At 37.1% G+C, this 12,866-nt stretch overlaps 2 protein-coding genes across 2 annotated transcripts in view; one reads left to right on the top strand and one right to left on the bottom strand.

The window, feature by feature from the left end:
- The window catches only part of LOC140994098 (collagen alpha-1(XIV) chain-like), a 179,583-nt gene that overhangs the window by 134,010 nt on the left and 32,707 nt on the right, over window positions 1-12,866 (top strand). The gene's annotated exons all lie outside the window — the stretch shown is intronic.
- Window positions 3,851-11,170, bottom strand: LOC140994065 (uncharacterized). The gene is made up of 8 exons (XM_073463649.1): window positions 11,020-11,170; window positions 10,616-10,726; window positions 8,619-8,708; window positions 8,439-8,501; window positions 7,028-7,126; window positions 5,820-5,936; window positions 4,051-4,140; window positions 3,851-3,918 (listed from the first exon to the last, which is right to left on the bottom strand). The coding sequence occupies exons 1-8, from the start codon at window positions 11,162-11,164 to the stop codon at window positions 3,851-3,853; spliced, it is 783 nt and encodes a 260-aa protein (XP_073319750.1). The 5' UTR covers window positions 11,165-11,170.

Below are 12,866 nucleotides of genomic sequence, written 5' to 3'. Positions count from 1 at the left end.
AGCTGGTCTTTTTCCATTGTGACCAAAATATCTGGTGAGAATATCAAGAAGTTCTGTTAGTTTTAGTAAGTTTTAATTTTTTTAGTAAAAACAAAAATGTTTGGGCCGGTAAATTCTAAACCGACTAACCAGACTGGGCCAGTGGCAAAAACAATGTGTCTCCCTGGTTGATATTTTCAAACATCCTAAGGGAAAAATGCTCACCGAACAGTGTATGAATTTTGTAGGATTATTTCTTTCAAGTGTTCACATATTCTTATCTTCCTCTTCTACACAGAGGAGAAGAGGAAGGGTTTACTCACACTTATTATTCTGTACTGTGCCGAAGCATGATTGTCCCTCCTCCCCAGTCCCCCTGCTAGCCCACACTCACAGTACTCCGGCCACAGCCGGGCCTGCATGGGTTAGTTTTGTGCACGTCCATGTTGCGTACCCTTGCTTGTTCTCGTGCATGAGCAACCGTACCGTGCCGAAGCACACCTCTTCCAACTGTGCCAGGGCCAAAGAAGTTTACCGTGCTTGAGCACAGTACGGAGCGCTCACACTAGTCAAACAAACTGGACTTTGGGGGTCAAACGTGCTTGGGCACAGTACGGATTGCCTAGTGTGAGTGCGTCCTTAGTGTTCTTCCTAAAATGTCTATTGGACAAAACTCTGACAGCAGAAAGGAAGTAATATGATGACATGAACATGCTCCTTTTGTGTTATCTAACTGAAAGAAGCTTAAAACACGAAAATACAAAATTGTCAAGATATGACAGTTTGGATTAAAAACTGAATTGCTCACAGCGTATGAAGATTCCAGCCAATATGAGAAGATACATCACTCCCAGAGTCACTGCAGGAGCTCTGAAACACCTTCTTCTGACAGCTGCACGATTTTTTTCAGTGTTTGGTCCTACAGAGGAAAAATACATAGACAACATTTTTATTATGTTGGTGTGAAGTTTGAAGTGGCCACTTTAAACTGTGGAGTATCTGTTGCTCATTGTCATTCCCTCTATAAGAATAATGACTGACGTTACACCAGATTAGAGCACCAAGACAGCTGATAATGACCCGTAGTCAGCGGTGACTGATGGTGAACTGATGGATGAATTGATCATTTTCACTCAGTATTTCATTTAAATATAGCCACATAAACATTTGAACTAACTTCCCTTTGTCCAATAGTCATCATTTAAGACTTACTGGCTTGTTGTGACCCAAAATCAGCGTGATGCTCTTCATCCTCTAAGATCTCCACCTCCATCTCCTCTCCCTCTCCTCTGTTCTCTCTTCTGGTGAATCTCACATTGAAGCTGGAATCTAGTGCAGCAAGAATTTCTGCAGACATCTTTACAAACTGAAAACTTAACTGAAGCTATTCTTGAACAGGTTTCACTGTCTGGTTTTGCTGTCTGTCTTTGAGTAGGACAGCCTCTAACACAGGAAGTGACACCAGGACAGATCACACCTAAACACATGAAAAGACACACTTCACTTAAAATGGTTTCAAAATGAGACTTTTAATGGTTTCCTCATTGGAATCAAGACTCTCTTCAAATAAACAATATAAATATATTTCAAGCTACAAACTGAAGCTGTTTTTTGTCTTTATTTTTCGACAGTGACTTTGAGGAAATACAAGGTTTTCACTATAAAGCAGAAGTGTGTGTTCACATACACACATTTGTCCTGAGCTGCATTCACAGTTGCCGACAGTTTATACACCCACTTACGTGTATTACACAGGACATGTGATGCTACCGGACTGTTGTTTTTTCAGTTAGCTAAGCTACATGCACAACTTGTGACCCGAGGAGAGATAACAGATGCAAACAGTGTGTAGGAGTGCAGAACAAAGAAATGAATGGATGACCAATGTTAAATTGCATCTAGGTTTGATCCAGATATGAGACAGTTGAAATGAAGTTTAAATGGGGCCTTGGTTAAGATTAGAAAATGTCCTTATTATTGAATTATCATGTGAATTGGACAGAAGCACATTACACAGGCTAAAGAGGTAGAACATAAACCTTCAAGCATGTTTCAGTCTCCTGTCGAAGCTTCACACTGAAAATTAGCAGCTGGTGTATCAAAGAGGACTCAGACAAAACTTGGCATTATTTTCACATATTGAACGCAGACAGATCGAACTGAATGCAAACTTGTGAATCAAGTAGAGCGAGGTATTGACAAGCTTTTATTGTGAAAATCCTGCAGAGCTGCAGAGTAAGTAATACACATGTAGTTGTGTTGGATCACTTCCAATCAGATTATAGAGCATGTAAGGCAGAGGAACAATATGTGTGTGATCCAGGTTATTTAGCATGTCACACAATATAAACAAATGAACAAATGTGAAATCTAAGTTGGTCTGATTTTACAGAGCAATCCAGACAGAAATGTGTGGTACATTTCTGTCATCATAGAATGAAAGAAGTCTAGTACTCACAGATAAAGTGCTTAAAATCACTATTTCCACTTTGTGTCCATTGTCCTTGTTGATTGCAGCATGTTGTGTACTGTTCCCATGATTTTTTTGGCAGTCCTGGTGCCCAGAACCTGTCAGACAAAATAATATTTTCCTTTTAAACATGGCTGAAACTTCTGGTTATTTTCAATTTGAAATAAGTTGTTGAATTTTACCTCAAATATTTATGTTTTCTATAATTATTGATAATTTTTCAATAACTCTTTAATATGTGTAGTAATCTTGTCTCTCTGTTAACAGTAATTCATGTGATTAGCATTTGCAGGAATGAATCAGAAAAAGAAAGAGATCATAGATTCAATGATCAGAAACACAAAGATGGTTTCCCAATCATTGTGTCTCTTTAAGTTGATAATACTAATAATATTCACATTTATTTAACAGAGTTGAGAAGACGTTTTCTCTTTCAAACAAATGATCCTGGAGCACATACTGTAATATAAACTATAACTGTAGTGCTGGTTGATGAAGCTGCTCCACACCTCCTCACAAACAGACACTTTTTTCATTTTTCAGTTCGAGAACACACTTATTTTAAAGATAAGCAGTTACTTTGATGGAAATGTGAAAGAAAAAAAAACTTTAAAATGTCTCACATTTCTGTCAGCGGTGATCCGTCCACCCACTTCCATTCAAAACTACTTCCTGTTGACCATTCTGTCTTTAGACCAATCCAGGACTCTCCATACATGTTGTTCAGGTCACTGACAAATTTCTGGTATTTGACAAGAGACAAAAATCATTTCTCTGTTCATCATTCAGTATTTCTTTTGTAGTAAAGAAATGTTGTTAAATATAAATAATTATTACAATGTTTCATTGCAAACAAAACAACAAAACCAAGCTTTAAAATACACACAGCCTGAAATATGAAAATAATATTGACAGGAAAACAGGTCCAAATGACAGAGTCAAAGCAGGTTGAATTAGAGGCACTTTACTAACAAACACTCATTGACAAACACACTCACATGTTCATCTTTGTTGTTTATGACCACCAGATCTGCTCCTTTGCTCTTACAGTCAGTTCTACTTCCAAACCATGTTCTCTTCTGATTGGATTTAAAGTAACAGCTGCATCCAAATCTCATCCATCCCTCAGGACACCTTTTCTCTTAATGTCAAACACGTGTTTTAAAATTAGATTTCATGTCATTCTGTGTCAAATTGACTTAGTTTTCTCTATTTGGTTTAAGATCTAATCAGAGCTATCAGAATGTTTACTCTGTATTTTCACTCAGGATTTAATATCTCATTTGTGACTGTCTGAAATATCCACATGGCAAAAAATGTCAACGACATGAAACAGTTATAATTAAAAGTTGAAGCACAGTCAAGTTATATCCTATAAATTGACATTACAGTTGCTCATTTTCAATTTTTCTCACCTTTAATTTTGCTCCTCAGCTTCTTTACCTCATCCTGTAACTGACTGATGTTGACTGTCATGTTTTGAGAAACACAACAATAGATAAACAGTGAGATAATGTGAAAGTATTTAATCTAAGTATGTAGTGTAAAATTGGATCCTGTATATTTGGTATTTGCTTATTTGTTTTGAGACTTTTTCTTACCTGAAACTGTTTCCTGGAGTTGGGTGTAGTTGTTGCTCAGATTGTCGTATCTGGTCTGCAGCTGGTCTTTTTCCATTGTGACCAAAATATCTGGTGAGAACCAGAACAAAGTAAGAAACACAAACAAATCATTGTGCTTTATACTGAAGACCAACTACCTTACTTCCTGTGCACAATGAAAAATCACTCTCCCTATTCCAAAGGGGAATTTAGTTATTTGGTGTACTTGTCCTTTAACCTGTCTTGTTCAGTATGTGGAGGTGTCATAACAAGTGGATTATCAGTTTTCAAGTATGAACGAGAACCAGAGTAGATCAACAACATCAAGTAATTGTGCTTAAATGAGGTTCAAAGAGTGTATTCTGAAAATGATTTTTAGTTATGTGGTATATTTTGCTGTTAAAGGACAGGTTCAGACTCACATGTCATGTGGACATTGAAAGAATGAACATTTCCTCCTCTCAGAACTGCCTTTGATCCTTCACAAGAAACACAGTCTTCTTCAGCCAAAGATGAGGCTTCATTACTCGAAGATACCCAAGTTGAATAGTTGCATGGGCTTTGTGTTTTTAGAACAATAACTTCTTTATGCTTCCACGGAAAATGTTACCTTCATAATAAATATCAAAATGTCTGTGTACATTTTCAAAATAAAGGCACTTTATATAAGTTCACCCGTCACTGTCTCCCCCTTTATATTTTCCTAACCATAACCAAGTGGTTTTTGTGCCTCAATTATAAATTATTATGAGAGAGAAATAGAAAATTGAACCGAAACAAACCTAAAGTTGCAACATAAAGAAACGTCCAGATTTAACTGATCTGTGGTTTTGCAGAAACATTAACTGTTAAGTCAGAGCTGATAACGATGTTAATAATCATTTAAAAACCATGAGACGTACATACAGTTAAAAGTACAGTAGTTGCCTCTGTGATGGAGTAGAAGTACTCCAAGTACAAACTGCATTCAGGGCCGGTAAGAAATGAGTTTGGACCAGTAGATTCTCAACAGACTCACCAGACTGGGCCAGTGGCAAGAAACATTATTGTTGGTCCCTGGTTAAGATTTCTATACATCCTCAGAGAAATGCTCACCTAACAGTGTATGGATTGTGTAGGATTATGTATTTGTCTTCATAAATAATGTTAACTTCCTCTTCTACACAGAGTGAAACAAGAAACAACCTGTGCTGACTAGCTTCAGTGTTCTTCCTAAAATGTCTCTTGGACAAAACTCTGATCGCAGGAAGAAAGTGATACGATGATGATAAAGATGAACATGCACCTATTGTGTTATCTAACTGAAAGAAGCCTAAAACATGACATTACTAAATCATCAAGATATGACAGTTTGGGTTAAAAACTGAATTGCTCACAGCGTATGTAGATTCCAGCCAATATGAGAAGATACATCACTCCCAGAGTCACTGCAGGAGCTCTGAACACCTTCTGACAGCTGCACGATTCTTTTCAGTGTTCGGTCCTACAGAGGAAAAATACATAGACAACATTTTCATCATGTTGGTGTGAAGTTTGAAGTGGCCACTTTAAACTGTGGAGTATCTGTTGCTCATTGTCATTCCCTCTATAAGAATAATGACTGACGTTACACCAGATTAGAGCACCAAGACAGCTGATAATGACCCGTAGTCAGCGGTGGTGAACTGATGGATGAATTGATCATTTTCACTCAGTATTTAATTTAAATATAGCCACATAAACATTTGAACTAACTTCCCTTTGTCCAATAGTCATCATTTAAGACTTACTGGCTTGTTGTGACCCAAGATCAGCGTGATGCTCTTCATCCTCTAAGATCTCCACCTCCATCTCCTCTCCCTCTCCTCTGTTCTCTCTTCTGGTGAATCTCACATTGAAGCTGGAATCTGGTGCAGCAAGAATTTCTGCAGACATCTTTACAAACTGAAAACTTAACTGAAGCTATTCTTGAAGGTTTAACTGTGTAGTTTATCTGTCTGTCTTTGAGTAGGACAGCCTCTAACACAGGAAGTGACACCAGGACAGACCACACCTAAACACATGAAAAGACACACCTCACTTAAAATTGTTTCAAAATTATACTTTTAATGGTTTCCTCATTGGAATCAAGACACTCTTCAAATAAACAATATAAATATATTTGAAGCTACAAACTGAAGCTGTTTTTTGTCTTTATTTCTTGACAGTGACTTTGAGGAAATAAAGTGTGTGTTCACATACACATTTTTGTCCTGAGCTGCAGTCACTGTTGCGGAGACAGTTAATACACCCACTTATGTGTATGACACAGGAAATGTGATGCTACCGCACTGTTATCTTTATAATTAGCTAAGCTACATGCACAACTTGTGAACCACGGAGAGATAACAGATGCAAACGGTGTGTAGGAGTGCAGATCAAAGATCCAAAATGAATGACCAATGTTAAATTGCATCTAGGTTTGATCCAGATATGAGACGGATGAAATGAAGTTGAAATGGGGCCTTGATTAAGATTAGAAAATATCCTTATCATTGAATTATCATGTGAATTGGACAGAAGCACATTACACAGGCTAAAGAGGCAGAATATAAAACTTCAAGCATGTTTCAGTCTCCTGTCGAAGCTTCACACTGAAAATTAGCAGCTGGTGTATCAAAGAGGACTCAGACAGAACTTGGCATTATTTTCACATATTGAACGCAGACAGATCGAACTGAATACAAACTTATGAATCAACTAAAGCAGAGTAAAGACAAGCTTTTATTGTGATAATCCTGCAGAGCTGCAGAGTAAGTAATACACATGTAGTTGTGTTGGATTACTTCCAATCAGATTATACAGCATGTAAGGCAGAGGAACAATATGTGTGTGATCCAGGTTATTTCGCATGTCACACAATACATGTAAATTTGTCTGAGTTTACAGAGCTGATCTGAACACTACACACTTCTGTCATCATAGAATGCAAGAAATCTATTTCTCACAGATCCAGTACTTCTTATCATAATATCCACTTTGTCTCCATTGTCCTTGTTGATTGCAGCATGTTGCGTACTGGCCCCATGTAGCAGCTGGTAGTCCTGATGCCCAAAACCTGTAGCACAAAGAAAATGTTTATCTTTTAAACAGAGCAGAAACTTCTGATTATTTTCAATTTGAAATAAGTTGTTGAATTTTACCTCAAATATTAATGTTTTCCATAATTATTGATGTTTTTTCAATAACTAATTGAATACGTGTAGTAATCTTGTCTCTCTGTTTTCAGTAATTCATGTGATTAGCATTTGCAGGAATGAATCAGAAAAAGAAAGAGATTATGGATCCACTGATTTGAAACACAAAGATGGTTTCCCAATCATTGTGTCTCTTTAAGTTGATAATATTAATAATATTCACATTTATTTGACAGAGTTGAGAAGACGTTTTCTCTTTCAAACAAATGATCCTGGAGCACATACTGTAATATAAACTATAACTGTAGTGCTGGTTGATGAAGCAGCTCAACACCTCCTCACAAACAGACCTTTTTTACACACTTACTTTAGTGACAAACAGTGATTTTGATGGATTTGTGAGAAAAATAAGAACTTTAAAATGTCTCACCTTTCTGTCAGCGGTGATCCGTCCACCCACTTCCATTCAAAACTACTTCCTGTTGACCATTCTGTCTCTAGACCAATCCAGGACTCTTCATACTTGTTGTTCAGGTCACTGACAAAATTCTGGTATTTAACAAGAGACAAAAATCATTTCTCTGTTCATCATTCAGTTTTTCTATTGTAGTAAAGAAATGTTGTGAAATTTAACTAATTATTAAAATGTTTCATTGCAAACAAAACTACAAAACCGAGCTTTAAAATACACACAGTCTGAAATATGAAAATAATATTGACAGGAAAACAGGTCCAAATGACAGAGTCAAAGCAGGCTGAATTAGAGACACTTTACTAACAAACACTCATTGACAAACACACTCACATGTTCATCTTTGTTGTTTATGACCACCAGATCTGCTCCTTTGTTCTGACAGTCAGTTCTGCTCTGATCCCACATTCTCTTCTCATTGGATCTAAAGTAACAGCTGCATCCAAATCTCGTCCATCCGTCAGGACACCTCTTCCCTTAATGTCAAACACGTGTTTTAAAGATACATTTCATGTCATTCTGTGTCAAATTGACTTCTTGTTTTCTCTATTTAGTTTAAGATCTTTCTTGATCACCACTTTCCCTATTCATACTGTTTACTCTGTATTTTCACTCAGGATTTAATATCTCATTTGTGACTGTCTGAAATATCCACATAGCAAAAAATGTCAACATGAAACAGTTATAATTAAAAGTTGAAGCACAGTCAAGTTATATTATATAAATTGACATTACATTTGCCCATTTGAAATTTTTCTCACCTTTAATTTCGTCCTTCAGCTTCTTTACTTCATCCTGTAACTGACTGATGTTGGCTGTAATGTCTTGAGAAACACAACAATAGATAAACAGTGAGATAATACAAACATTTTTTTAGCTTAGTGTAAAATTGGATCCTGTATATTTGGTATTTGCTTATTTGTTTTGAGGCTTTTTCTTACTTGAAACTGTTTCCTGGAGTTGGGTGTAGTTGTTGCTCAGGGTGTCGTATCTGGTCTGCAGCTGGTCTTTTTCCAAAGTGACCAAAATATCTGGTGAGAACCAGAACAAAGTAAGAAACACAAACAAATCATTGTGCTTTATACTGAAGACAAACTACCTTACTTTCTGTGCATAATGAAATATCACTGTCACTATTCCAAAGGGGAATTTAATTATTTGGTGCTCTTGTCCTTTAACTTGCCTTGTTCAGTATATGGAGGTGTTATAGCAAGTTGATTATCGTTTTTTAAGTATGAACGAGAACCAGAGTAGATCAACAACATCAAGTAATTGTGCTTAAATGAGGTTCAAAGAGTGTATTCTGAAAATGATTTTTAGTTATGTGGTATATTTTGCTGTTAAAGGACAGGTTCAGACTCACATGTCATGTGGACATTGAAAGAATGAACATTTCCTCCTCTCAGAACTGCCTTTGATCCTTCACAAGAAACACAGTCTTCTTCAGCCAAAGATGAGGCTTCATTTGTTACTCAAATTAAAGGGTTTGTGTTTTTAGTACAATAAAGCTTCTTTTTGTTTCCACAGAAAATGTTTCCTTCATATTAAATATAAAGACGTCTGGCTACACTTTAAAAATAATGGCACCATAACTACTTGGGTAGGTTTAGGAAAAGGTCATGGTTCGGATTGAAAATGTTCTACTTCCTTTAAAGAGTCACCATTGGCTTTTAGCTTCACACAGGATTCAAACTTTGGTCTTCTGGGTGAATTTCAAACCCATCCAAACCCCAACCTCCTCCCTATGCAGACTTTCTGGCACTTTATACGTCATCATCACCCTCTTCTGGTTCTGCACATTCATACATGCAGGTACCTCTCCCACCGAGACGAGGCAAACTGGGACACTCGCTGCTGTCCTCTAGTGGACCTTTGGATCTATTACATGCTTTGGTGTGGGACTGTCCTGGCTAGGACACAGACCAGCATTGAACCAACATGCTACCAGGACCAAGATACACACTTGAGTTTCATAACTCAGACTGCTGAAGTAATAGCTTCAGACAAATATTTAAAGCCCCCCTTCAGTCAAAACTGTGTTTATCTTCTAGTTCTTGAAACAGCTGTTGCAGCTGGTGGTGGTGTTATTACAGCCAAACAGACGACTGCAGTTCAACTCACAACACTGGATATTTTTAAGGACACCAGAGACATTTCCATCTGTTCTTCTGAAGACAAAACCGGGTGTTTCTTCAGGAGAGCTGCAGACATTTCCAGTAGTTTTTGTGGAGACCAGAACCAGTTTTAAGCCGAACTGAGATATTTTCCTAACCATAACCAAGTGTTTTTTGTGCCTCAGTTATAAACTATCAAGAGAGAAATAGAAAATTCAACCTAAACAAACGTAAAGTTGCAACATAAAGAAATGTCCAGTTTTAACTGATCTGTGGTTTTGCAGAAACATTAACTGTTAAGTCAGAGCTGATAACGATGTTAATAATCATTTAAAAACCATGAGACGTACATACAGTTAAAAGTACAGTAGTTGCCTCTGTGATGGAGTAGAAGTACTCCAAGTACAAACTGCATTCAGGGCCGGTAAGAAATGAGTTTGGACCAGTAGATTCTCAACAGACTCACCAGACTGGGCCAGTGGCAAGAAACATTATTGTTGGTCCCTGGTTAAGATTTCTATACATCCTCAGAGAAATGCTCACCTAACAGTGTATGGATTGTGTAGGATTATGTATTTGTCTTCATAAATAATGTTAACTTCCTCTTCTACACAGAGTGAAACAAGAAACAACCTGTGCTGACTAGCTTCAGTGTTCTTCCTAAAATGTCTCTTGGACAAAACTCTGATCGCAGGAAGAAAGTGATACGATGATGATAAAGATGAACATGCACCTATTGTGTTATCTAACTGAGAGGAGCCTAAAACATGACATTACTAAATCATCAAGATATGACAGTTTGGGTTAAAAACTGAATTGCTCACAGCGTATGTAGATTCCAGCCAATATGAGAAGATACATCACTCCCAGAGTCACTGCAGGAGCTCTGAAACACCTTCTTCTGACAGCTGCACGATTCTTTTCAGTGTTTGGTCCTACAGAGGAAAAATACATAGACAACATTTTTATTATGTTGGTGTGAAGTTTGAAGTGGCCACTTTAAACTGTGGAGTATCTGTTGCTCATTGTCATTCCCTCTATAAGAATAATGACTGACGTTACACCAGATTAGAGCACCAAGACAGCTGATAATGACCCGTAGTCAGCGGTGACTGATGGTGAACTGATGGATGAATTGATCATTTTCACTCAATATTTAATTTAAATATAGCCACATACACATTTGAACTTACTTCCCTTTATCCAATAGTCATCATTTAAGACTTACTGGCTTGTTGTGACCCAAGATCAGCGTGATGCTCTTCATCCTCTAAGATCTCCACCTCCATCTCCTCTCCCTCTCCTCTGTTCTCTCTTCTGGTGAATCTCACATTGAAGCTGGAATCTGGTGCAGCAAGAATTTCTGCAGACATCTTTACAAACTGAAAACTTAACTGAAGCTATTCTTGAACAGGTTTCACTGTCTGGTTTTGCTGTCTGTCTTTGTGTTGGACAGCTTCTAACACAGGAAGTGACACCAGGACAGATCACACCTAAACACATGAAAAGACACACTTCACTTAAAATGGTTTCAAAATGAGACTTTTAATGGTTTGCTCATTGGAATCAAGACACTCTTCAAATAAACAATATAAATATATTTGAAGCTACAAACTGAAGCTGTTTTTTGTCTTTATTTTTCGACAGTGACTTTGAGGAAATACAAGGTTTTCACTATAAAGCAGAAGTGTGTGTTCGCATACACACATTTGTCCTGAGCTGCAGTCACTGTTGCCGACAGTTTATACACCCACTGACGTGTATTACACAGGACATGTGATGCTACCGGACTGTTGTTTTTTCAGTTAGCTAAGCTACATGCACAACTTGTGACCCACGGAGAGATAACAGATGCAAACAGTGTCTAAGGAGTGCAGAACAAAGAAATGAATGGATGACCTATGTTAAATTGCATCTAGGTTTGATCCAGATATGAGACGGATGAAATGAAGTTTAAATGGGGCCTTGGTTAAGATTAGAAAATGTCCTTATTATTGAATTATCATGTGAATTGGACAGAAGCACATTACACAGGCTAAAGAGGTAGAACATAAACCTTCAAGCATGTTTCAGTCTCCTGTCGAAGCTTCACACTGAAAATTAGCAGCTGGTGTATCAAAGAGGACTCAGACAAAACTTGGCATTATTTTCACATATTGAACGCAGACAGATCGAACTGAATGCAAACTTGTGAATCAAGTAGAGCGAGGTATTGACAAGCTTTTATTGTGAAAATCCTGCAGAGCTGCAGAGTAAGTAATACACATGTAGTTGTGTTGGATCACTTCCAATCAGATTATACAGCATGTAAGGCAGAGGAACAATATGTGTGTGATCCAGGTTATTTAGCATGTCACACAATATAAACAAATGAACAAATGTGAAATCTAAGTTGGTCTGATTTTACAGAGCAATCCAGACAGAAATGTGTGGTACATTTCTGTCATCATAGAATGAAAGAAGTCTAGTACTCACAGATAAAGTGCTTAAAATCACTATTTCCACTTTGTGTCCATTGTCCTTGTTGATTGCAGCATGTTGTGTACTGTTCCCATGATTTTTTTGGCAGTCCTGGTGCCCAGAACCTGTCAGACAAAATAATATTTTCCTTTTAAACATGGCCGAAACTTCTGATTATTTTCAATTTGAAATAAGTTGTTGAATTTTACCTCAAATATTTATGTTTTCTATAATTATTGATAATTTTTCAATAACTAATTTAATATGTGTAGTAATCTTGTCTCTCTGTTAACAGTAATTCATGTGATTAGCATTTGCAGGAATGAATCAGAAAAAGAAAGAGATCATAGATTCAATGATCAGAAACACAAAGATGATTTCCCAATCATTGTGTCTCTTTAAGTTGATAATACTAATAATATTCACATTTATTTAACAGAGTTGAGAAGACGTTTTCTCTTTCAAACAAATGATCCTGGAGCACATACTGTAATATAAACTATAACTGTAGTGCTGATTGATGAAGCAGCTCAACACCTCCTCACAAACAGACACTTTTTTCATTTTTCAGTTCGAGAACACACTTATTTTAAAGATAAGCAGTTACTTTGATGG

Source organism: Pagrus major, chromosome 3, assembly GCF_040436345.1.
Source record: "Pagrus major chromosome 3, Pma_NU_1.0".
Lineage (NCBI taxonomy): Eukaryota > Metazoa > Chordata > Actinopteri > Spariformes > Sparidae > Pagrus > Pagrus major.
This window is presented reverse-complemented; position numbering and strand designations above follow the sequence as displayed.